Source organism: Nothobranchius furzeri, chromosome 10 (genome assembly GCF_043380555.1).
Source record: "Nothobranchius furzeri strain GRZ-AD chromosome 10, NfurGRZ-RIMD1, whole genome shotgun sequence".
Lineage (NCBI taxonomy): Eukaryota > Metazoa > Chordata > Actinopteri > Cyprinodontiformes > Nothobranchiidae > Nothobranchius > Nothobranchius furzeri.
Window position 1 is genome coordinate 45,229,536 of NC_091750.1, and position 27,553 is coordinate 45,257,088.

The 27,553-nt window shown below is 41.6% G+C and overlaps 1 protein-coding gene across 5 annotated transcripts in view; it reads right to left on the reverse strand.

The window, feature by feature from the left end:
* The window catches only part of nrxn2a (neurexin 2a), a 143,027-nt gene that overhangs the window by 100,116 nt on the left and 15,358 nt on the right, over positions 1-27,553 (reverse strand). For all 5 annotated transcript variants that reach the window (XM_015960739.3, XM_015960742.3, XM_015960738.3 and 2 more), the window contains 2 exons: positions 17,075-17,236; positions 411-840 (listed from right to left, as the gene is read on the reverse strand). In XM_015960739.3, coding sequence (XP_015816225.1) covers positions 411-840; positions 17,075-17,236 — 592 coding nt within the window. The remainder of the gene's footprint in view (positions 1-410; positions 841-17,074; positions 17,237-27,553) is intronic.

Genomic DNA, 27,553 nt, shown 5'->3' on the forward strand with positions numbered 1-27,553 from the left:
AAACAAAAACTTGCTCTAAAAAAAGTTAGGACCTATAAATGACAACATTAGCCAAGAGAAGCGGGACAAAGCAGCAGGAACAGCGTGTTTCATTTGGATTCTGCCACCGACATTTGCATAGAACAAATATGGTAGACATTTACCAGCCTCATTGGGGCTGGGAGACTGTTATAATTGGCCACTTGTGAAATAGGTTAACAGATCTCCAAATGCCACTTTTAGATTAAATAATACGATTGTAATTAAAACTCAACATGTTTATTTTTACTGCAGTGAATTAAAAGCAGCAAGAATGCGTGGATGTCATCGTACCCATGCTGGCTTATGGCACTTTCACAGCTTGGAGCCCTTTAACTGGAGAAACACAAGAGCAGACAGAAGGCTTCACAAAAGCCATAACATGATCTCACCGTTGCGCCCCTTTCTCTGGAAGTCTACGTGGCACCACTCGCCATTGTCCAGCCTCTCGTTGCTGGCTTTAATCTTGATGCTGCCGGAGCCCATGTCCATGACCAGGTAGATAAACCCGTCCAGCAGCTCCATGGCAAAGAAGTCAGCGCGGGGCTTCCTGTCGGGCAGCGTACCTTGCAGGTTGCCATGGCTGAAGAGCAGCACGCCGTTGGGCTCTGTGGTGCGGAAGTCAAAAGAAATGGCGCCTGTCTTCTTGGTGTTCCACCTGGGCAACGTCAGGTAGGCAGGCGGCACGTCAAAGGTGATCGGCTCCAGAGCCTCCATGCTTTCGCAGCTGAATATCAGGTCACCATGGATACTGATCCTGGGGTCTCGCTGCTCAGCCAGCCGCGACAGCTCCAGCCTGAACTCATTATTCCTGTAGACCACCTAATAAACAAGAGACGTGGCGGTGAGATGGCAGCGGGCGAAGGGGCATCAATTTAAGATAAAGGTTGAAAATGAGTCATCAATAAATACTCCAGTCATTATGACACCAACGCATTCACAAGGATGCTGAGTCATCTCAGAACTCAAATAAACTGGCATGTTTCATTAAACGGATTAATGAGCGTATAATGTGGTAATCCAACTCATTATCTGAATGTTCAAAATCATTTGTTGGATCAGACATTATCTTTCATCATATGAGGTCCCGCTTACTGTTTTAATCTGATTATTGTTTGATTTTTCTTAAAACCAATTTTATTTTCTGACGCTTTTTTGTAAATGAACCTTAAAACAAGACATCAAACCAAAAAACATGTTTAGTTAAATATCTTTTTGACATTTCATGTAGTTAACCTGTTAAAGAATGGATAAAAAAGATCTCTATTATTACAGGAGTAAATTAGATGAATAAGTCAAAGTGAACTAAACGTCTGAAATGAAAAGCACCAGATCCATGATCTGAAAATGGAAGAGCGACGTTGAGAGTGGAGATGTGTTTCGAATCACTGAGTCTCACATTTAGCTGTTGCTATCTTGGTTTTGGTGAAATCACACATGACAGGTGAGGGGTGGATCTGACCTGCCAGATGGTTGCTTTCATGAATCATTTGGAAACTTCTCTGTCATTTAGAAAATGGAAGTTGTTAAAAAAACAACTTTTAATGTGAACTCAGTGATTAGAAGATTATGCAGAATTTCCTTAAAGTGGCAGTGTGTATTTTCCCTGGTGATGGGAGCAGCACGTACCTAAATCACTACAAGCAAGCATCATTTTTGTGTTCAAATAAAACCTTACCAACGGATGGCCATTAGGGTCAAAAATCCCAGGGAGTGCAACCTCCAGCAAAATAACAAGAACATCAGAGACCCTTTCATCACTGGCAATGAGTGAAGAGGTAAACGTGTAAAGCAACAATGTTTTTAATGGTGACAATTTTGTTATAAATCAGTAAATGGGCTGCATGGTGGCGCAGTGGTTAGCACTGTTGCCTTGCAGCACGAAGGTTGCAGGTTTGAAACTCTGCTGCGGCCTTTCTGTGTGGAGTTGCGTGTTCTCCCCATGCATGCGTGGGTTTCCTCCGGGTACTCCGGTTTCCCCCACAGATCACAACATGCCCTATAGGTTATAAATTGTAAGTCGCTTTGGATAAAAGGGTCTGCCAAATAAATAAACATAAATGCATTTTGTCCTCACAGACTTCCGTAGAAGGAAGCATGGCATCCAACATGGCGTCGTCCAGAGACTTAGACCCGCTCCATGAATGTTGGAACACATTTTTATGATTATATGTTATGAAACTGACATTATTTTTCAAAAACTGGACATCTTTTAAGTAATTTATGACAACATTTCAATGGATGTTTCCAGAAATTAATGGTAAAAACTACACATTGTCACTTTAAACTGAAGGGTATAAACCAGCTAACTGGTCTAAACAGAAGAGATGATGGGATTAGAGTTAGGAGATTTCTCAAGGCCATTATCATGTGAATCTCCAAAATCAAGCTACCTTCTAGCTTGGCATGCCATCCTGTATATGAGAATATATAGTCTGGCCACGACCCATAGACAGAGCTCAGCCGTGGGGTGGGATATACAGTTGTCTTTAAAACTGCCTCTGCATGCTATTGGACAATGAACAACGTGGCATATTCATCACTATGGAAATAAGGGCAATGGGGCCGTTCGCCATACACCAAAGAAGAAGAAGAAGAAGAAGAAGAAGAGGAAGAGGAAGGAGAAGAAGAAGAGGAAGAAGAAGAAGAAGAAGAAGAAGAAGAAGAAGAAGAAGAAGAAGAAGAAGAAGAGGAGGAAGAAGAAGAAGAAGAAGAAGAAGAAGAAGAAGAAGAAGAAGAAGAAGAAGAAGAAGAAGAAGAAGAAGAAGAAGAAGAAGAAGAAGAAGAAGAAGAAGAAACAAATCCATCATTTTATCAATAAATCTCATGTCTCAAAGAAAAGCCAGAGTCTGAACAGTCTAATATTGATGCCAAAGTTGTTTAAAATGAGTGCTCTTCCACAGCCGACGCCATCTTTGTAGTTTTTCTCCATCACGGCTCTGCTGCTAAGCCCACCCAACATCTCTCTACAAATGTAGATCGCTGTGATTGGGCAGACCTAAAACTGATCAGGCCAATGGTAGACTGGCTGAGTCTACAATGGAGCGTGGCTAAACAAACTTGCAGAGCTAAATCGTTGCTACTGCTACGGTTTGTCTAGATTTCTAGGCTAGCTACCTCTCTAAAGGAGGATCTGATGCTAAACAAAATATGACCTATTAGTAACTCATCAGTTAGCACAATCTGTATCTTCAGGTGAATTATTTATTCAATAACGCCAACGATAAAGTCTGGGAGTATGGATGTTGAGAGTCGGTTTCTCTCTGATTATCACTGAGAAACATTTTATTGGCGATCTCCCAGAAGAAGCAAAAGGCCTAAAGAGCAACACCTAGAGTCTGAGCATGTTAACTGTTAAAGATTAGGAACTACTCTAGATGATAGTTCTTCATTAAATCCTTACTGAGCTGAACATTTGGTTGACATTTACTTATGGAGGCTGAGAACCTGTGTGAGCTCAGAGCACATCATGTTCACCCAGAGACATTAAACTCTTTATGTGAGCTCGTATTTATCTGTTCTTCTTTGTTATGAAATGCTTCAAAAACTCAATCAAATTAATGGAAAACAAAAATCTTATGTAACAGTTTGGAGGCTGGATGGCAGGCAAGCACATGAACTAAGACATTCATACTAAATCCACCCGCCGGACTGATTTATTTTTATCTTAAAGGAAAAGAGCCTGTAAACATCTAGGATCGCTTATGAAACATCACGGTCTCTGCTGTGGTCCGCCAGGAGTCACCTGCAGAAGATGCTTTAGTAACACACAAACAGGTAAACACTGTGATCGGCTGGCCTTTTAATTATGTAGGAGTGACACTAAAAATCCCTCATTTATGCATTCAGGCAGTCTCAGTGGATTAAGGGGTTTGATTGAACAGGTCGTTCCAGGTCAGATCCATCCATTTTTCATGATGTGTCTAAAGTTGGAGAGCTTGAATAAACAAATGGGTTCAAATAAAATACCCCTGTAGATGAAGGCTGAATGTGAATTCTGACAGATAAAAGCAAAGTCTTTTAAAAGGATCTACAGGTATTTATTACAAGGTTTTCATCAGGTTGTTATCTGGTTTTTATCAATGTTTGGAGGAAAAACAGAATATGGATGAAAGATGGAGCCTTGTTTCAAGGCCACTAAGAGTGCACATCATACGTTTACCAAGATGGCTTTAATTGAATGAAATGGTACTCATCTACGGTGACATCCTGTAAGTATGGTATTATCTGATTTTACTTAGTAAACAGCTGCTATAAAGACAAGCTCACAATACCAGCTGCTCCCTCTGACCTGGAAATCCTCCGTTAGAGTTACTATTTACCTCATACATCCAGAGGGGATTTAATTTAATGTTTCAGGAAGAACGCAGATGTTTTTGAATGGGAGTCTATGGGAGGCTGGCGAGCTGGCGCCGCCCTCAGTGGTTTGTGCACTTACACACGAGTTATTAGACACACCTGATGGTTTTTACCACACACACACACGCACGCACGCATGCACGCACGCACGCACACACACACACACACACACTTAACCATAATTCAAGCTATAGTTGCAGTTTGTGAACTCTCACTCGTGCTGTTTTACAGGCGCTGCTGCATGAGAGAATTCAAACCGGCAGAACCTCCACCAGCGGGGCGGTAAACATGTATAGGACTGAAAACCACAGGTTTTTGATGAAGGTACTAATCCTGATGAGGAGGTTTGTTGAGAATTTTACAAGGAGTTCAAATCAAATTCACAGGAAGCATTTGACTAAAGTCAGAGCTGGAAATGAAGTGGAAGAAACAACAAATATCTGGGGTGACGGTGGCACAGGATTTGAGTGCTTGGCCTATAATCGGAAGGTTGCAGGTTTGAGCCCCACTCAGTTTGTCATTGTGTCCTTGGGCGAGACACTTACCCCCCCTTGTCTGCTGGTGGTGGTCAGAGGGAGCAGTGGCGCCAGTGCTTGGCAGCCTTGCCTCCGTCAGTGTGCCCCACGGCAGCTGTGGCTACATCGTAGCTCATCACCATCAGGGTGTGAATGTGTGTGTGAATGGATGAATGACTGATTTTGTTGTAAAGCACCTTGGTGGGCTTCCAGGACTCTAAAAGGTGCTATATCAAATACAGGCCATCTACAAGAAAGTTTTTGTACACATATAGATACAGGTATGCGAATGACACAATACAGGAAGCAACATTTAACAAAACTGAACAGGAAGTAAAGTTTAAACAATTAAAAGCAGAACATTCTTAAAAGATAGACATGCCACCCAGCATCTTCCAGGCCTGGGTTTCAAACTAAGATGGTTTAATGTAGAAAAATGATGAAGTTCAGGTGTTTTTGTCAGAGATACGCCGGGCTGACCCCTGGGTAAAACTGAGTGGAACACGTATGTACAGTCTATGGTGGAACACAGAGGTCTCCTGAGAGCTCCACAAGCCGGCAGCCGCACAGCAGACTAGCACCGCTGCAATCTGAAATGCGCAGAGCGGCCGCTAGGGAGAACCGGGTGGAAAGGTTTCCATCCCAGAGCTCCACAAGTCGGCAGCCCGCGCAGCAGACAGAAGCCGCGATCAGACAGAGACGTGCCGAGCTGCAGGGAGGGGAGAACGAGTGGAAAACATCGGTCTCCCGAGAGCTCCACAAGCCGATAGTCGGAACCCAGCTCCACCAACATGTTATATTTCAACCCATTTTCTAAAGTGCAGCATTATGTTAAATGCACTGGGTTTTACCCTATTACATTTAAATTTCATGGTTAAACGGTACATGTTAAAATCTAAGCTGACGTTTATTGATTATCGTCTTATGAAAGATAACTTTGACGTACACGAGCGACCGGCACTGGCTGCTGTCACCTGTTGTGATTGGTTAAAGCAGCTCTCTGCTGTCTGAGGGTAGGCCCCGCCCACAACGCCGTGGCTGCTGTGGCTCCCAGTGTTTTCTTTACTGTGGGAAACGGGTAATAATGGCTCTTTGATGGGAACAGGTTGCCGACCACTGGTCTAAGTTGAGAGACTGAAAAAGACCGAACAGTTTTCAGGCCAGACCGAGGCTCTGCTGAGGCCTTTCCCTGGAGCTAGCTCTGTGGTCACGTGGGTCTGATGCTCATTAATTATACAGAATTTTAGGCTTTTAATACACTTAAACAGAAGAGTGAGAAGAAAATTCACCCCCCTCAGAGTGGTCATGAGTGTAAACTAGATCATTTAAACAAAAAACATGTTTTGGTACCAGGCTGTAAACATGTTTATTTCTGCTGTGAAATTGGTATTTTTAACATGGGAGTCAATGAGGATTTGCTCGCTTCTGACACCAGCCCCCAGTGGATGAGGGTGGAACTGCAATTTATTTCATTTCCGCGTTTGCTTCAATTTTTGACCCACATTGTGGGGGCTCGGTAACTGCTAATGAATCTGAAACTGAGTTCTAGACATGTTTGTGTTTGCTAATGGTGATGAGCTGTGGCGGCCATCTTGAATCCAGCTGACTCCCTCCTTTAATCAGCGAATCAATGACACTTCCTGGCAATTTCAGCCAGGTCCGTGTGGTCTGGTAGACATTTGGCTAACATTACAGACTGAACCAACACAGACACAAATATCGAATCTGAGGCGGTGCTCTGAGGATGGCTACAGTGTTAGTCGAAACTTTTCAGCTAAAAAGGTAAAAACAAATCAATAGTCTGTGTTTAGAAAAGAACCAAACAATGGACTTTGATAGATTGCACAGAAAGATTGTAGAAAGATGACTTTTAACTATTTTACTTGTTTACCTTATAAAATAGGACTTAAAGCGAAAACAGTAAAACATCGTTCAGATTGGATCGATTTCACATCTTCATGTGCAGAAGCTTTGTCCATCTCTGGTTTACAATCAGAACCAAAGAGCTTCTTTGGGTCTTCCAACCCAGTTTAAACATATTTCTGCAGAATGCTTCTGCAGGTTTCTTTGTTATATCTTTGATTCTCACGCTGGGTTGATCAGTATTCACAGGACACCTCCTTGTCTCATTTTGCATCAGTCGTAGGTCACCCCACTGTTATCTGCCACTTCACTCTGCTACCAGCCACCGCCCGAGGTGACACACCACGCTGCACACAGGACTAACAGCAGAGCTGAGAGGCAGCAGGAGCCAGTATCACACTTCACACCGCCTCAGTGTGACTAATTAAGCATCTGAATCAGATGGGGAAACTGACCATCGACAAATAAGTGTAACAAGCAAATTTTAAAACGAGAAGTCGGTCTAAAGGAGGAACTCGCACAAGATGCACAGATGGCAGCTAAAAGGCACGGTGACCTCTGCAGAAGGATTATATAAGCCAGAGGACAATGCAGGGAGAGGAATCCTATTTCACAGATTCAGATGCTTCTCTGTGTTAGATGGATTATAGAGGATCCCAAAACACAAGAATAAAGCTCAGCTAATGTCAGCTAACAAAGCCCTTGTGCCCAGAATGCTCTTGTTGTGAGGAGTGACCCTCTCTGCTTCCAACAACTGTCCTTATAACTAACGATCTTCCACGCATTAAGAGACAGAGACATAATGATGCAGAGCGGGACATCCTTCGGGCTCACACTATAAACTCTTGACATCAAAGACAAATCTGTCTCCCCCTTGTTTGTTGTTGCAGTCGTGACATTCGTCTTAAAGCGCCCATTATTTTCCCTCCACCTGATGAACCTGATGGCCTGCAGAGCTGCGCTCACATCTGTGATGGTTGGAGACATTAGTCATTGCCCACAATCTCCACGTTCAGTAAAATAAGACTCCCTGAATAGTTCCAGTGTTTACACACTAAATATTTTCCTTGCTGCCCTTTTTTTGTTTCTTCTCCTTCTCCCTAGCGGGGTGAGATAAATATGCATGCATGAAGTAGACCCTCTTGTTCATCACTGAAGGCAGGACCTTTGACCTGGACCTGACAGGTCACCAGTTCACCACCTCTGGCTCTCCCACAGCCCTCAGTCATTACTAGGACTTTGTGGACCTGTCATCCCATCATCACAGCTCTCTATTTTTCCCCTCTCATGTCTCCCTGCATGCCTACAGTACATCTGTGTGATTATGCACAGCAGTAGTAGGTCTAAACACCACCACCAGCCTCAGCGCCCACAGAGCGGAGGTTGGAGCATTGGCAGCACCACCGGAACAATAACCTGTCCATAAATAACATCTCATTTTAATTTCAGTGGTTTCAGATGGCACAGTAGTTGTGTAAACAGTCCATGTAGCGCTACTCAACTGATGCAAAAAGGTGCTTTAAAATGTCCACGTTACATCCTTTATTAAAGCAAACACAGTGTTATTGAGTCTTTAACATATATTCCATTACTGTTGAGTATTAACTGTAATTGTAACTGTAACTGCGTAACTGTGGCTAAAGGTGAATATAAAAGCTAAATTAAATTTTAAGCAGTTTGTTTCTGGCTCACTGAAGCTGTTTTTGAGCACAGAAGAAGTCTGACGAAAGCATGGAGACGATATCGGGCAGAAAGAGGCATCTCTGTTTCTAGATACTTTCTCCATTTTAACCTGCGAAAGAGGTAATAAACACATTAGAAATAATGGAGCCAAAGGATTTTTAGTAATCATCAACTCTTCTGTGGACCATGAAGATGATGGGGGTCACATGTTGTTTTATCACACACAGACATCATAAAAAGCATTATGTCTGCAATAAAGCAATACTTAACACTTTTCAACAATTTAAGCTATCGCTTTCAAACTGGCTTCAGTGGTTCTTCAGCTATAATCTAGACTACTCTGCAGCAGACAGCACTCTGTAGCTGTCTGCTGACCAGCACCTACACTTAACAATTTGTGGTAGAAACAGTGAGAGGATCTCTATCTGGTTCAACTGTTTACCGTGCTATAGCTAATATAGATGTGAGCAGTTAGCTTTTCAGTTTACCGATTGTCAAGAAGAAGAAGAAGAAGATGATGACGTTGTTTTTGGCATCATGGCGGAGCCTTGACGTGAAAGTAAGAGTATGTCTTTGGCCCACACTCGTTTGAGGGAGCTGAAGAAGGCTAACAAATCACAGACTGATGGTGACCTGGCTTTGTTGCTACAGGATTTGTAAGTAATAATATTTTTGACAAAAAAGTGGGAATCTTTTACTTTGTGGCTTAGTATCAGTTTGCTTGTGTTAGCATCAGTCCATTGTTAGCACTATTAATGACAGTTGTAATTCAGCTTTCCACCAGTAGGAGCGAGAAGCACGAAGCTTATGTGTTGCTTAAAGGTGTAGAGGATCAAAACTGATCATGGCTTAATAAGGACTATTAGGGACTGGGGAGGAGCAGGTCACGTAGAATTAAAAGACAAAAAGAGTCTTCTGTTACAGTACAACAAAAAAATATGTTATACAACTATGAAATATTTCATGATTATAATTACTGTTATAAATGTTTTCTAATTATTGTCTGTGAAACACCAAGGCACGCACCGATCTAATGAACAGATCGGTGAGTTTTTCATCAGGGGCTGATGATGAAAACGGGTAACAGGACCTCTGGAAGTGGCAAAGGTGGCATACTTGAGCTACTGAAATAACAAACTAAATATAATAAAATAGATAAATCAATTAAAATTTGACACTTAGTGTTCATCTTTACTTATGTCTGAAGGAAGCTGAACTTCGGTGCAAATGGAAAGAAGAAGAAACGACACCGGTCCCCTAAACTGTTAAAGCCACTGACTTGAAGTCTGGATGTTCGTCTGAAAGGAGAAGTTAGGGTTTTTCAAGCCTCTTTGCTGGAATTGTTGCCAACAACTAAAACTAAAAGGGCAAATAGACAGCTTGGGTGGTCACCTCAAAAAGTGGAGAAAATTCAATGGATGTAATAATTTCTACAGACCCCCCTCATACAGGACTAGGCTTAAGGTATGTGAAATTTATAATGATTTAATTAATAATAAGATTACTTTCTTTATACTTTCTGTTATACAATATTCAGATGGAGCTCCTTTATGCAGCCTGAGTCGGTCTGATCACAGCCATTCGCGTTGACATTGTTTTCTTTTTAAATCAGTGGTGGATCTTAGATTTCTCTGAGTCAGGGGCCCTCAAGGAGCCACAGTATTTACAGAAGAGGCCAAGTATTAGTCCAACATCCTCACACAAAATTTCATGTTAGGAATTCTTATTTAACTCATTAGCGTTTAGACTTGTGTCTAGACTTAGTGTTTGGACTTGGATTTGCACCCCAGTATAATCTGGTGATCATGGAAAGGACAGATGAGTGACAGTACAGGGGCCCTTCAGTGAGCCAGTCAGATTTCAGCAGAGGCTAAATCCTCTGTAGCTCATCCCTTGGAGCTGCCAATGTTTTGTTCGAATGTTTGAATCTCAAGGTGCTGTTTAACACCATCAGCAGCATCGTCTCTCCTGCCTCTCCTACAGCCTCCATCCACTCTGTTGCAGACTGTGAGAACTTTCTGTCTTTCTTTGTGCTGAGAGACTGGGTAGGCCTATCCAACACATTCTCACACTCGAAGCATCGAAAAATGACGATGGGTGTCCCAACACATCGGGAGGCAACACGCTGTGCCAGAGCATTGGTTTCTGTTGCACACATTTAACCGACATTTAACCTCTAACCTCTTGCTATTTAACCTTCCCCTCACCCACATCCTAACCTTAACCCAGTTTCTCATTCTAAACTTCCCGTTAACCCTGCTGGAGAGGGACGATACAACTAGAAACAAAGTTTTGTAGGTGGAAGAAGAGTAAGGTTAGAATGGGGGTGAGGGGGAGGTTAAATAGCAAGAGGGTAAAGGTCACAATTCGGTGAAATCTCCGTTTTACAACAGCAGTCAGAAAACGATGCTTTGGCACAGCACGTTGCCTCCTGACGCTTGGTCACCCATCGTCATTTTTCGACGCTTCGGGTGTGAGAATGTGTAGGCCTATCAGGATCTGCTCTTGAGTGGTTGTCCTCTTATCATGAGCGTTCTTTCTCTGTGGCCGTCACCAAGTTTATGTCCTCTACAACCTTCCTCACCCATGGTGTCCCACAAGGTTCTGTGCTGGGGCCATTACTCTTCCTCCTCTATCTGCTTCGTCTTCAGCACATCTTGAGCTCCTTCAAAGGAATCTCCTACCATCTTTACGCAGATGACATCCAACTGTACATCTCCTTTAAGCCCCATGAGACGTCTAAGCTGCAGCTGTTACACACCTGCTTAGACTCTATCAAAACCTGGATGGCTGGGAGCTTTCTACAGCTGAATGTCAGTTCTCTTGTTCGCTCTTCCTTCTTCCATCTCAGGAACATTGCAAAGCTGAGTCCCATTCAGTCCCGCTTTGAACTTGAGGCAGTTATCCACACCTTCATCTCCTCACGCTTAGACTACTGTAACTCTCTTTTCACGTGTCTGAGCAGAACCTCCCTGAACCGTCTACAGGTGGTTCAGAATGCCTGTGCTCGGCTTCTGACCAAGTCCTCCAAACAGACCCACATCACCCCGCTTCTCCTCCAGCTTCATTGGCTGCCAGTCATCTTCAGAGTTCATTTCAAGATCCTGGTTCTGGTCTTTAGGGCCTTACATAGACAAGCATCATCATACATTGGTGATCTTCTCAGTCCCTACACCCCCAGCAGGTCCCTGAGGTCCAGTGATCAAAGCCTACTGGTTGTGCAGCGCACCAGGCTAAAGACCAAAGGAGACAGATCATTTGCTGCTGTGGCCCCCGACTCTGGACCTCTCTCCCCCGAGATTGTGATCAATGGACTCAGTAGTCTCCTTTAAAAAAGCAGTTGAAACTCAAGCTGGCTTTTGCGTGACCTTCATCACCACCCTCTCCTTATTCTGCTAGTATTCCGCCTTTCCCGGAATCCATTGATTGCCCTCTTTCCTATTAATTTTCTCTCTCCCTTTCCTTAAATTGTTTTTAATAACAATAATTTTTTCTCATTTTAAACATATTTGAATCATTTTATTAAGAATCGTTTTTATACTTTAATTACGGTAGTTTTTGTTTTTGTGAAGCGACTCGTGATTTTTATCTTGAGAGGCGCTATATAAAATATCATTTTCTTACTTTTCTTTCTTTTAAATTAAAAATCACACTATTGTTCATTTCACATGTCATGGATAGTATGGAAAAATAATATCTTTGGCATTTCAAGTTCAATTGTATTCAAAACGAGAAGCCTTCTCAACAATGGCTCCCTTCGACAATCCACCAGTTCTACAAAGTCAGATTCCTTCACTCTTTTCTAAAAACACTTGTTTTCCTTGTCCAGGGCTGTAGTGCTCTATGTGCAGAGGACTCCTGGGTTTTTGTTAATCTGTTAACTCTCCCAAATAGACTTATGTGCAGACTCCTTGAAGAGCGAATACAGACCATTGCTTGGCTTCGTCCTTGGGGTAAACAAGTCTTTTGTCTTTAAGTGTTGTTGGATCTGAAATCTACTGGGGACGTTGTGTTTGGAGGAAAAACAGGCACAACTTATCAGACCTCCAATGGCACTGACATCCCTCCACGGGCACTTTCACCACCCTGACTAATGCAATGCCAAAGTGGTGATAACCAGGTGGGTGAGTGGCAGCAATTAGCTCAATGGCTTTCGGGCAGCTGACGAGTGCAGAACTAGCTTCATGTCTAAAACAGGAAGAATGTAGTGGACAAAGTAGAAAGTAGGGTTATAAAGTGAGAAAAACCTCCAAGGATTAGGTCATTTACTCGAGTAAACTTATCCTCCCCCCACACCCCCGAAATGGGCTTCTGATTTCCTCACTTGGTTTCTAGAGATGTCTGTGTCAAAACAAAAAACAAGAGATCAAATCAAGACCTCATACTGGGGAATGCGCCAAACCGTGACCAATTCCAATTTATAATTTTCATTCAATTAATTTTTATTTTAATTTATGTAAATAAAATATGTCTGATGAACAGTTAAACCTTTAAAGTCTGTCATCTGAATGTTGTGTGTGTATGTGTGTGTGCGTGCCAAGGGGGCTTAAGCAGAGCTGACACTGATTTGCAGAAGCATAAGTCAATTATTGTGTAAACTTTGTGGTTTGATTTTCTTAGAAATAAAAAAGTACAATAATGAAACGTTGAATACAAATGTTCTCTACTGGGTTTGTGTTGTGCTACAAATGGTATCATCCTGAGAAGCTCTTTTTAATTATTCTGTTTTAGGATGACTGGATTTCTTTTACTTACTTTATGAAAATGTTTTGGTCTCACATCAAAAACGTTGTCACTTTTGAAAGCTGTCCTTTCATGTACTAACCTCTAATTTTACTGTAATGTTTTACGTCAATTAAGAAAGATCTTTAAATTAGATTCAAAAGTCTGTAAAAACTATTAAAAAGTACAGTTGACCCATAAACAAAGAACCAAAAACAATAATAAATACCACAGGAATCATTCTTTATCTGCTTCAGTCTAGAGCAGGTGGTAATTCTTGATTTTCAATTACATATAAAATTACGTCAAACATTTGTAAGACTTGAGGATAAAAAAAAATCACAAGTGAAAAATCAGAAATTCAACTCGCTCCTTGATGGAATCAACCTTCTGTGCCAGAGTCTAAATCTCAGCCAAAGTTCCAAGCTTACGACTCATCTCAACAATTATATGAGTTTGTGCATTCACAGCGCGGAGTAATCCATCCCTGAGCTCTGGGATTGAGCCAATATTCCTCGAAAGCTCATTAATTTTCCGGTAAGCCAGGTAACCGCTCAGGCCAAACAGCTGGAATACCGACACCAACACCACGAATATCCAGACGTCTTCAGAATCCTCTACAGACAGTTGAGAGAGGCAGATCAGGTTCCACTGTTTCCAGGAGTCCATGATGTGCCCGGCTGGCTCTGTCCCAGAGGTGCATCTGGGAGCCCCTTCTCCCGCTCTCATCATTGAAAAAATCGTCAATCGCATTGAAAGACCAACTGACCAGGTCCATTTCTAATAATTTCCAGTTTCCAGAAAAAATGCAGAAGCGCCGTACGCCCAAAGACAGACAAAGAGCCTTGGGATAAGAAAGGGAGGAGAGGAGGAAAAAAGCATCTGTACTCTCCAAGAGCCGGAAGAAGAAGTGTGAAAATAAGTTACTTGGTATTGACTATAAAACTATAACTTACAATAAAGGCATTATTAGTCACATTTAAGCTAATTAACAGTTTCTGACAAACAGCTGTTTATAATAAACAAACATAAAACAAAAAGAAGTGCTTGGTGTGTTTTTTAGCGTTTTTGATAGGATTAAAAAACATCTTGATATTTAGCTGGCCTTGGGTTATTCTATATTTGAAATGACAAGAAAGTGTCATTGCCAAAGGTTTCTTCAGTGCTGCACAGTGTTGGGTGAATAATTTTGTTGAAGAAGCAGAGCGTGTATGGAAACTGCAGAGCCCTCGCTCTGTCGCCTAACGAAGCTGCTGCTTGTTATAAACCTGCCACCGCTCCTGCTACATGCAGCTTAATCAGGTTATTTACACTCCATTTGTCTTGTGCGTTTTCAGCTTCCTATATGTAAGTGATGTGTGTGTTCTATTCTGGTACACCGTGCTCTCTGATGCAGCCCTTGCAGCTGGGTTTAATGGGAATCAGAAGCACAGAATTTGTATTAGAAGAAAAGGATTCTGAGTCCAAGTTTCTGAATGGATGGAATCTGTTTGTTAAAGGAGCTTTCTGAAAGGGAAAATGCGAGCCATAATGTTTTTGCCTCAATTTGTGTGTGTGTGTGTGTGTTGTGTGTGTGTGTGTGTGTGTGTGTGTGTGTGTGTGTGTGTGTGTGTGTGTGTGTGTGTGTATGTGTGAGATATGTCTAAATATGAGCAAAAAAAAAAAAAAAAAGAAAAATCACAGGATGGATCTTAATGAAACTCCCAGACGGTAATCACTGGGTCTACATCTACAACTAATTAACTTTTGGACTCAAGCCAATTAAATATGGCTGCCACAGCTAATCGACCTTAGCAGACTCTTAAGTAGCTATAATTCTGTCAATTTTCCACATACTGAGCTAAAGTGCAAGCTGTTGGTAGCTGAAATTCACAAACACCTAATCTGAGTGCTAACAGAGTCAAAACTTTTAAATCATTTGCCATTACAATCAGTTTTTTCTTTCTGTTAAAATAAAATCTCATAATCCTTTAGATGGACTTTAATGAAATTTCAGAGAGTAAACACAACTGAACAACCTTTAGAGTCAACCATCTTCAAGGTAGACACAGTCCACCAACCTTCACAAACACAGAAAATGGCTACTAATTCGTCGGTTTTGAAGCCGTTTAGCCACAATTAGATTTTTAGTAATCATCCCCAACACAACTGACCAATTGAGATATTTCAAGTTTTAAGACCATTTATCTCTAGAGTTGCACATTTTCGTCTGGGAGCAAAATCTCATAAATCCCTGGACAGATCTGAATGACAAGAACGAATGATCGGATGGTCGTCCAGCACTAATACACTTTTTCACTCAGCCCTAATTTAAGATGGCCACCACGGCTAATGCAAAACATAAAAATGTCTAAAATTCAGTCACTTCTACAGATATTTAGCTTCAGATGCGAGTGATAGAAACTGCCAGCCATTCTAACACAAACTCTAGAGCCATGTACACACGTAGCTGGGTTTTTGTAAAACCGAACATCCTCCCCCTTCCATACAGGAGATAAACTTGTTGTGAAGCACATTCATAGGCATGCAAAGCCTGTAGGAGGCAGTGGTTCCCCAAATCTTCTGCATCTTTGCCAAAAGGCATTCTTCTGATTAATGAAGTCTGCTGGGTAATAACTGCCCTGGCATCGTCTTTTGCTGTGGTCTTCTACATAGAGCAGCACTGGAGCTTGTAAAAACAAGTGAGAGTAAACAGGTTGCACATGTGATGTCAACGGTCATGGGCACTGATGTGAAACCTAAAACATTAGTTATTTATGTCTGCAAGAAACAGATAATTTGCAAATATTTATTTTCCAGTTTTTTAAATAATCATTTCGGGTATTGTTTATCTACGTGTGTACAGGGCCCAAGTATAAGTTCACTTGCTTATTCCACATTTGCAGTAGCCTCTATGAACTATGTATGTATGTATGTATGAATTAATGCCTTATGAGTTGATCTCTCTGAACAGAAACTCCTGCACTCCTTTTTCAGGAACCATAAGTTAGCCAGAGCAGAAGGGAGTGGAAGGATTTGGAGTCCTGATATTCGGGCATCTGGCCTTTAACTGGATAACAGCAACGCGACTCTACCACTGACTCTGTTAGCTCATCAACGATGATGTCTATTCTCTACAAAATAACACAAACCTGAGTGAGTTCTGCTGTGTGGTGGAGTTGCTAATGCTAACACTTAGCTTCTACTAGCCGAAATGTTCTCTGCTGTTTGCTGGACGCTAAACCAGCAACAGCCTTCCCCACCAGCAGTCAAGATGGGCGAGTCAATGAATGAATATAGGTGGTTAATGCAGGAAATAAACGAAGAGTGAACGATCATATTTTAAAAATAACAAGTCAATAACGAGTCTTTCTCAGTGAACTTGGCCTTTACGATCTTGTGGTGTTGTGTGAAATTTCACAAAATGTTACTTTAAACATAAACTGATCTTGGTTTAAAGTTCTGGCATGAAAAGTGACAGGCAGTCTGCATTCCTCTGGGGAACACCAAGCCTTTAATTTAATTAGCACCACTGTACTCATTGCTTTGTCTTTACCACTGATAATGAAAGTGTACAATCCTGTCTTGCATGCTGGGGATATTGGATGTGACGGGTGCAGGCAGGAGAGAAAGGCTTCAAAAATGTGGAAGCAGTGAAGAAAAGTGGGTTCAGCTGATGTGTCAGGATAGGATTGTTTCTCGTGTATATTAGTGCAGCGTCCTCAGAGGGATTCCCGCAGAAGTGTGTGAATGCACAGCAACGCCTCCCCGCTGAAAGCTTCTCCTTCAAATACCCTACAACAGCAGAATCTGTGCAAATGCAAAGGTGAGATTTCCATACGCTGAACATGCACGGCCCGTAATAAGGCATGGTGGTATCAAAGGAGGTTAGGATAATGTTTCCAGCGCACGGCGTGAAGCGAGGTTTTACTCACATCCTTCAGACAGCCCATGAAGTTGTTGCTGACTGGAGAACCTGGCAGGTCAGCTGTGTTCACGCTGCCCCCTATGTAGAAGAGATCATCAGAGCCCAGCATGGTGTAGTCCTCCTGAGTGTAGCCAGTAGTGGTGAGAATCCCATCCACCAGGATCGTCACCTACGGTAAAACCATTAGGAGAGTGTGAGGAAAGGAAGTGACAAAAACAGAAAGAGACTTTAAGCCAAACAGAAAGAAGTGGCCTAATTATTTCATGCCTCATTTCTTGATTTGTGTTGAGCTTGCCTTAATGTTGGCTCTTGAAGGCAATTACAAGAGCAGCTTTGAAGAGTTCACTAATCTCATCTGATCCCTGTTTCTGATATATTAACAGGATAGCAGTGGAGTCAACACACCATAAATTTTCCTCCCGCTGATGGTTCGGCTCCGAAGCAGAGGATGCTGCAGTATATTACATTAATTTGAGATTAAACACATCAGGATGGCAACGCTGCTTTACTTGCGCTTTAGCACAAACAAGACGAGATAATTCTCCTATCAGTTTCATCAGCACCTAGAGAAGGAAATGAAAGGCTGAAGTGGGCTGCTGAGGTAAAAATGATGTGCTTGTTGCCATGACAATAAGCCCACAGCTAAGATGAATTCTTGCACAAATGAAACAGCTCCCACTTAGGAGTAATATGTCAAAACAATTACCATTTTCTTTGTTTCGGTTTTTACTAAATATAATCATCGTCTTCCGAATGTGCACCAGGTGAAAAATGAAAATGACCACCGCGATAAGGCGATAGGAAGATTTATGCGTTTGTGCTAAGGTCTCTGGCTACTCCCAATCTCTTTAGGAATCTTAAGAGGAAAAAAATATGTTAGAGACAACAGACCAGCAGTCTGGGAGATGAAAAAGCTTCCGCGTGAATTATTTATCTTCATCATTGATGATGTTTAACTTTATGTCGATCTTTAGCATTTTCATTTTAATATGGGAAACAAAACGGCATTTTTAAGGGATAGAAAACCTTAAGACACACATTATCGGTGGGTTTCTGCGGAACTGTTAGCCCTTTGAATGACCTCAGTTCAGAGAAGCGGAGTTTAGGCCTACTTCTGACTGGGTTGACAGGCTAACAGCTAGTCACAGCAGGATCAAGTGTAGAGAGGATTGTTGTCACCTTCAACAAATAAGTAAAATAAATAATAGTGCAGATGATTGTTGTATGCTGTTTACTACAAGCTAATGTGGTGCTAGCTTGAAAGCTAACTGATTTTATGTCAGTCTGTAAATGTAGAGCTGACTGTGGAGGAAGGAGGGAGGGAACAGAACAAGGATTTATCTTTTGTGAATTGGATATGAGTGATTAGCACAGTATTCAGCCTCGGACCGACGTTTTAGCTCTGATGTTTAGTCTGATGGCTCTCCCGTATGACGGGGAGGGAGGAGCAGGGATGGGAGCTGTAGCCGTTCAAATTTTAAAACTTCCTAGTCTATTTGATGACGTCATACTACAGAACCCAGCGTTATCTTCTACCTTACGTTGTCACATTTAGTTTTTATGATAAATGACCCGCACTTGTATAGCGCCTCTCAGAGTAAGGACTCCAAAGCGCTTTACACTACAGTGTATCATTCATCCATTCACACACACATTCACACACTGGTGGTGATGAGCTACGATGTAGCCACAGCTGCCCTGGGGCGCGCTGACAGAGGCGAGGCTGCTGAGCACAGGCACCACCGGTCCCTCCGACCACCACCAGCAGGCAACGTGGGTTAAGTGTCTTGCCCAAGGACACAACAGCATAATTCTCTGTCCGGGATCGAACCTGCAACCTTCCAATTACTGGATAAACCGCTCAACCTGATGAGCTACTGCTACCCCTGCTGTACATGCACATTTAATCCCAACTGTCCAAAAGCACAAATATGTAAATTAAATATTTAAACTGAGTTTTGAGTCACAAGAGTTTACGAAAAAGGGTCAACAGTTTGACCTTCGTACAGTCGGGAGACAAAAGGATGACCCCATTTGCTCATGTGACCCCTCTACAAAACACGGTCTTCTTCTTTATCGATTTTTCCTTCCAAGCCTTCAATATATCTTTGATTTTGACGGTGGGCAGAAGAAGGCTACTGATATCATGCATTAAGACTGGCTTTCATGTCTAGATATTTTCTCTTCCTCCCAACAACGATGAAGAAAGCCCTGCCAGCGCCTGGTATGATGTTACATCACGTCCTGCTCAGAGATAGCTGTGCGGCTGCATGGTGTTGAATGTCAGAGGTAAGAAATCAATGCACTCAAAGAGAATTACAGAATTAGGTCACAATCAATTTGAAACACACCAAAGGTTCAGACTACGGTCCCGAAAGCCACAAAAAAGAAAAGAAAGCTGACCTTTCATGACAATTTCTCTAGATTTATCATTACAGAAGAGATTAATGACTAATATAAATGTACGAATTTTCACTCCAGGACCACAAAGAAGCTATTTCCTGTTTCCCAATATTAATATTCAGTGTGTTGGAGCTTATTCAATAAGTGGGCCGATACTCTGTGTGGTTTCAGAGACTAAACAATATTTGTCTTTGACTTAAAGATCAGGCAAACGGAGATAAAGAAAAGTAATGAGAGGATTTCCAGCCTATGAAGCACCACCGGATCTAATAAAATGTTTCCACCTGCAATCTCTGGGGAGTTACAGCCCCCCCTCCCCCCATCTACATGTCAGCGAGGTAACTTATCTGAGGGGAAAGCAATTTACACAGGGATCAAATGCATGCCTGAAAGCACAAGTGATGTGGCTAGCATTGGACTGCCGCTCCTCTGGCTGCCAGGGAAGGGAAATGGATGAGGAGGAAGATGCAGGCTTATACGCAGGTTTGTGTGACAGGTTCAGAACATATTGGTGATGATGAGACGGCTGCAGCTTTAGCAAAAACACAACTGGCATTCTTGTGGATTGCACGAGTCAGGCTTGTATTGAATATTTTCAGATCAAATGTAGCTCACATCAAACTGTAAAAAAGATTATTTTATGTGGCTCTGCAAACTCAGGAGCTCAATAATCTTAATATAATGTATAAAAAAATCACCCTGCTGGACCCGGTACTGTTGCTCGCCTCCCACAAGTTTAAATACACCCTAAAGATACTTGCCATACATCACCCTATTAGATTTCATGCATAAATGGTGCGTTCACACTCCTCGGCGTGTAAGAGTTTGACCTGGTTTCAGAAAAAAGCATGTTTGAAATAATAATGCTCATCTCTGATCACTGATTATTCTGTCTTTTTAACACTAAGTCAAAAGTCACAGGTGCAACAGATAATAATCCCACCTACTATGTGCTTTTTTAACAGGTTATTTTTATCGCATCATTGAGAAATATCACCACTTGGGAGAACTCTCCTCCAGCATGCAGGCTTAACTACTGCCATGGTTGGATGTATGCAACAAGGAAATGTTTTGGCTGTCTCTAAAACAGCACTGATAAAGCTTAAATAATGCCTGTTTTTGACATTAGTAGCAGCTTTATGTTTATTTTAGCAGCAAGGTCAAGCTCCAGCTGCAGCTTCTGACAGGCTGGAGGATATTCACTTATTCCTGACAACAAATGTCCGGGCGCTCCATCTAACTAGTTCAGATGAATGCCTTAGTTTGGCCTGGATTACTGACATCAGCCGACTGTAGACAAAGTCAGCATAACAGATCTGACTGCAGGACCTAATCCCACAAACCACACATGTATGCAACTTCAAAACACTCATTTTCATAGCCGCTTTTCCTCCTAGGATCTCAGGGAGCCGGCGTCTACCTCCAGCAGTCATCGGGTGAGGTGAGGGGGACGCCCTGGACAGGTGTCCGGGACAAACAACCAGCCACACAATGACTCACACACACACAGGGACAATTTAGAGTTATTTTGCATTTCACTTATACCTTGGATGCTGTAACATGAATCACCGAATGACACCAGCACTGATTCAACTCTTTAAAGCCTGAAATATGAAATAAGTTTGTGTAAAATTAGCATACTTATTGTTAATATGACATTTAAAACAACTGTAAAATAATTAGTAAAATTGTATTGTGCAACAACATACCAGTAATGCAAAAAAAGGCCCTGCCCTGTAGATCTGGACTGGAAGGGGCAGGTTATGATGAAGGTACTAATGCTGAGACGTGGTTTTATGTGTATTTATGGGAATTCTCTGCAAGGAGTTAACTGTGTTCCTGTTGTAAAACAATTCAAAACATTCCCTCTTCAGATGCAAGGCAGCCATATTGCATTTGACATCAGAGCTGGTCAATGGACTCTGACATTTGAGGCTGCTAGTCATGCCCATCTACTTCTGGACCACAGAAGAATGAAAAAATGAATGCAAGTCAATGTGGATAAAAATGCTTGTTTCCAACCTTGTGTGTTATGTGCCATGGATTTAACATTGGATGTCTGTGAATTTTAAAGACGCATTCTGATGCCAAGAAAGCGCTTATTTTCCAACGAGAGCAAAAGTAATTTTAGGTTTTGTGTGAAAAGATGACCAGGACTACGAAAGTGCATCAGATTATAGTCCTTTTTACAAGACACACCATACCGGCAAATCGGCGTAGCATTACCACAACGGTGTGTCGTATAAACACGCCACGCCGGCATGGCATTCCACCTCACTTGGTAGTAATATTGTGGTAATGGTCTGTCTTATAAGTGGCTATTGCACCATGGCGCGACAGAGGGCGGTATCATGATGACGCAAATATATTGAAAATGAAAGTAAACACGGAAAATAAGTTTTGCTTTTTGAACAAAATCAACTGAGACGGCAAACTGGAGTGCTGCAACGCTACATGAGCGTCTCTCTGTTAGAGCTGGAGCTCAGATCATCAGAGACTGCACAGGGAGTGATGGGGACAGTCGCCTTTAGTAGCAGCTAGTTAAAAACGTACTGATCGCTGCTTCAATTGCAATAAAACGCAGGTTATGTCCAAGATAAACGGAAGTCCGCAACAGTGCAGAGACCACCCCCATACCCCCTTTATGCCGCCATCGCCTAATCTTTTCTAAAAAGGACATGATTGCACCACATTACCACCACAATATAAACAACCTAAGGCTCCCTGATGCCGCCATGGCGTTGCGGCAAATTGATGGCATTGTTTTATAAAAACGGCTAAGGAGAAAAGCAGAGGACAAATGGCTGTAAGTTTAGTGAAGTTCAAATTCTTTTTCCAAGAGGAAAGAATAAATCTGGCCATGTGTTAAGCAGCTACGCTGGGAAGGAGTGGATTCTGTGGTGACATCATATATACAAACGTGCCGACGTCTGATTGCTGTCATGGAAATTATAAACTTTTACAAGCTGATGAATCTCAAAGAATTTGACAAGTGTGATCAAAACACACAGCTTTACTTTTTATTGAAATTGAAGTATAACAGGTGCAATTCATTGGCGTAAGGCAAAACAGATTACAAAATAGTTTCACGGCTCTTCAAGCAGAACTGGCGTCTATCTTCAGCGCCTCGGCACAGCGCTTCTGGGACGCGGCGCTACGCTTCCCGTGTAGCCACTCTCAGTAACTACAATGGCTTCTCTTTAAAATGATGGCATGTCTTCTGTGTGCCCCAGTCTTTGGGCTCCTTATACCAGTTCTGAGGAGCTTCCAGCTGATTATTCTGACTAGCATCAATAGGGTAGATCAGCAGCCATATTAGGTGCGTTTCCATTCCCGAAACTTCAGGGTAGATTTGCATGAACATCCCAACATGCGCGTGTCTCAACTTGACCAGACCGTCCAGAAGGCCGTTTTCGGGAACTTTCTGAGTACCTGATCAGGGGTAGGTACTCAGAAAGGCCCAGCAGAGCAGCTGAGCGGAACTTTTGGTTAACTCATGCTGACTGGCTGTAACTCTGTAGGGAATGTACGATGGCCCTTAAGTGCAAATCACACCAACAAATCACTGAACACACATACAAATAAGAATCACACAAACAAATGAAGAATAACACAAGGAAATTATTAAAACACAAACTGAGAAAAACACACAAGAAAAAAAACACAAACAAATTAAGAAAAACACACAAGAAAAAAAAACACAAACAAATTAAGAAAAACACACAAGAAAAAAAGAAAAACACAAACAAATTAAGCATAACACAAACTAATTAGGATAAACAAACAGAAATTAAGACAAACACAAAGAAATTAAGAAACCGGTAAGGGTAGGTACCAGTCAGCAACAGGAAACATCACTGATTGGTCGACTGCGCTGTTTGTCTTGTGACCCGGAAGTTACTCTATTTGTAGCGCATTTTCCAAACATGAACATTAGCGGTGACCACATAGCTGCCGCTATTCAAGAATATTTTGATTCAGGACATACATACGAGGTGATACTGGATATGCTCAAGTCTAATCATGGCAGCAACTATGTGGTCACCGCTAATGTTCATGTTTGGAAAATGCGCTACAAATAGAGTAACTTCCGGGTCACAAGACAAACAGCGCAGTCGACCAATCAGTGATGTTTCCTGTTGCTGACTGGTACCTACCCTTCCCGGTTTCTTAATTTATTTGTGTTTGTCTTAATTTGTTTGTGTTTTTCTTTTTTTTTTGTGCTTTTCTTAATTTGTTTGTGTTTTTCTTAATTTGTTTGTGTTTTTCTTCATTTGTATGTGTTATTCTTAATATTTTTTTGTTTTTCTTATTCTTTTCATGTTATTCTTAATTAGTGTGATTCTTATTTGTTTGTGTGCTTCTCAATTTGTAGTTGTGTTTAGTGATTTGTTGGTCTGATTTGCACTTCAGGGCCACCGTAGTAATGACATCAGCAGATGTTGTCCAGATTAGTTAGTAAAATTAGAAGAGTTGCTGGCAAAGCAAAATAGAAGCAAAATAAAATAACCATCTACCTCCAAACACCGGAAAACACTGGGAAACTCCCCACAACAATTTAATTAACGGGGATTTGTTGTCTCATAGATCACTGTAAAAAATGGATCTTCTTCTGGTCATTGAACACCACATTTTACATCACACAGCGGCTCTCATCCTCTGAATGGATGAAATTATGACATACTTATGACAGAATAAAAGATTTTAATGTTTTTAATGTTACTGTGGATGCCTACTGGTGCTGATCAGTGACATCGCTCACTGCCAAAGCAGTCCCAATATACTGATGTCTGTGCAAAGTTCTGAAACAACATATTTTGGATGGAGACACAACAGCTGAGAGGACTGCGACATCATATCTCCCGGTCAGTTTCCCCGTCCTAGAATTTACCCTGAAGTTCTGCTAATGAAAACACAGCTATTGTTCCTGCAGCTCTGTTTATTTAGGAAAGTTATGATGTCATGATGTCACTGGTTTATAGATTGGTGGTCAGACCATCCAATATTTCATAGAAATTAAAGTTGTGTTAAAATTGATCATTTTTATCATTCATGCAAAAAACGTCTTAGTTAAAATGAAAAACGAGATTTTGAATGAGAACTAGGTGCTATGGATATCTGCATTAGAGACCCACCAGTTAGCTGGGCTAAACACACTCTCAATACAACTGTAGCTCATATTTTTCTTTGTAACGGTTTCAAATTTCTCTTTCGTTTCAGCACATGACTAATGTTTAATGGTGACAGAAACACGATGACCTCCATTAGCTGTTACACAAAGTAACAGTTTGTGAGTAAAATATGTTTCTCACAAAGGTTCTGCATCATTTAAAGTCACAAATTGTTATTTTATTTCTGAAACTTAAGTTTTCTTACTTTCGTCATTTTAAATAAATCATGCGCTTTTGCTTCCTTGGTGCAGGATTATAGAAAGTGCACACTGTTGCTGTTTTGTGTCTTTATAACAGGAATGAATCTTCGCTGCTGCAGTTCAGGCGTTCTTGTCCATCAATCAATGTTAATCAAATCTTGTCATGCAGATAGAGGATGTGATGAAAACAGTATGAATTTATTGTTACCGCTTGTTAACTACAATTAGTGAAAACAAGACTGATGTGAGTGATGGCTTTATATTCCAATATTTCCTGAAGAAAGAGAAACTTTCATATTCTTTGACTATTGGAAGCAACCTTCTTATGTTAAAACAAATAAATACCAAAAGCTTTTTTGAAACGGGCCACTGGGTCAATGTGAAAGACGTTAGAGGGATTTCTGTTAGAGAGGAAGGCCAGCAGGGGACTCTGAATGTAACAGACACACGCTGACAGTAAATTAGTTTGGGAGTCCAGCGCCTTGTCCAGACACTTTGACTGAAATTAAATTTTAGGAGCTGAGCACATTTTGGCATCACCACTGCAGTATGCAGTATGTTGGACACAAGAAGCAGCTTTTTTATAAGCTCTGCTCCTTTACTTCTTCTATGGACTCCTCATTGCTGCTGTAATGTTGCATCGTTTTTTGCGGCCACAAAAAATGGCTTCAGCAATTTTGTTGATGGGGTTCATGGAAATGTAACATCTGTGTGACGCTACAAAAATGGAAATAATAATAACCTCCTATGACATCATCATGAAGGATGACGCTGAGCAGAAAGTCTCTGTATATAAAATGCCTTCAGTGTAAACAGTCAAACCGCAACAGACTAAGTCACAAAAATAGAGTTTGTTATTTGACAAAGGCTTCAAAAAATGGCTAAAATATTAAACCATTAATCATTAATATGAATGACCAGTGAACAGTTGTACTTAAAGGGACGTTGTGGAAGTTTGACAGCCAAAACGTATATAGAAATAATAACTTTCTTCTTCATACATTCTCCTGCAATGCCCTGGTCCTGTAAAATGAGCCCTGGCATTTTTGTTGTGATTGCCTATTTTTCTGTAAAATCACAGAAAAAGAGCTGCTCGGGTCGAGCAGGCTGCTTCATGCGCGTTCACGCTCAGGCATCGCCCTCCAAACCGTTCTTAAATGGTACAGATACAAGTGACAGCACTGGTGCGTTAGCTCGCCTGGCAGGATGTCGGACTTTCGTGCAGAAGAACCGGGTTTGATTCTGGAAGTGAACATAGTTTATTTAGAGTTTCTTTTTTACATTAATGGTATATATTTTTACAGTAAGATGCCCAAATTTTTATTTGAGACTCGCCGAACGGCATTGGATTCACAGATAAAAAAAGATGTGGGTACAAACTTTCATTTTGGAACAATTTTTCAAGAGCATGCAGGAGGACTGACCCATCTTAAACCTTTGTCGGCTGTGCTGAAGAGAAAGTTACAGAACCAAATTATTTAATTCATTAGCTGCGCGTTCTCCTGTCCTATGTCCTCCGGGCCACACACACACACAGAGCTGACTGTCTCAGCTGTTATTTTCGTTAAGGAGTGTGCACGTACAGCATGCGCGCCTCGTGCACGAGCCTACTATTGAAGCTGCCGTTACGCTTTTGGCCTGAGGGGGCAATCGCGAGCATACAAATTCAAAACTCTGTAAAGTCCTTTTAAACATGGATCTTAGTGGGGAAACACATTTTTAAGCTCAGTGGCCTCTGGTATGAGTGTCCACCCTGACACTGGGTGATTGTGGGTTCAGATCCACGATCGGGTCATCCCAAAGACTTTGAAACAATGGGACCCAATGCCTTCTTAACACTCAGCATTAAGGAGTTTGATTGGGGAGTTAAAACACCAAATGCCTCCCGGGCACGGCTGTGCCTGCAGCTCACCACGCCCAGAGGGGATGGATCAAATGCATAGAACAAATTTCACACACACATCAATGTGACAACTACATATGTCAATCATTGCAAGCAAGCAGTATTTTGTGTTCGAGTAAGACCTGACCAACGGATGGCCATTAGGGTCAATAATCCCTGGGAGCGCAACCTCTAGCAAAACAACATCAGACTCCCTTTCATCACCGGCAACGAGTGAAGAGGTACATTTGTAAAACAAACATGCTCATGAATGATGAATGTTTGTAACCGTGTGTTACAAATCAATAAATGTGTTTTTTTCTCAAGGGCTCCCATAGAAGGAAACATTGTGTACAATATGGTGTCGCCCAGAGATTTAGACCTGCTCCCATGTATTTTAGGCCCGATTTTTATGGTTATATGTTACGAAGCCGCCAATACTTTCAACAACTGGGCGTCATGTAATTCATTGTCAACAACATTTTGATGAATATTTCCAGAGAATAGCATTAAAAATTACACATTGTTACTTTAAGGATCAGGGTAACCCAAATTCAAGCCTTTTAAAAGCAACACTAAAAAAGTTTGATAACTTAAAGGTATTGCTTTCAAAGTGGTTTCGGTGGTTCTTGAGCCAGAAACTTAAGCAGTTTCTATTGAAACTGCATTCTGCTGCCCTTTGCTGACCAGAAACAGGATGTACCAGTTTTGTGATTCAGGTAGGAACATTAGTGGGAGGTCTACCGGCTTTACAGCAATAGCTGTTTACTGTGCCATAGCTAATATAAAAGCTAGCAGATAGCTTTTTCAGTTCACCAACTGTCAATAAA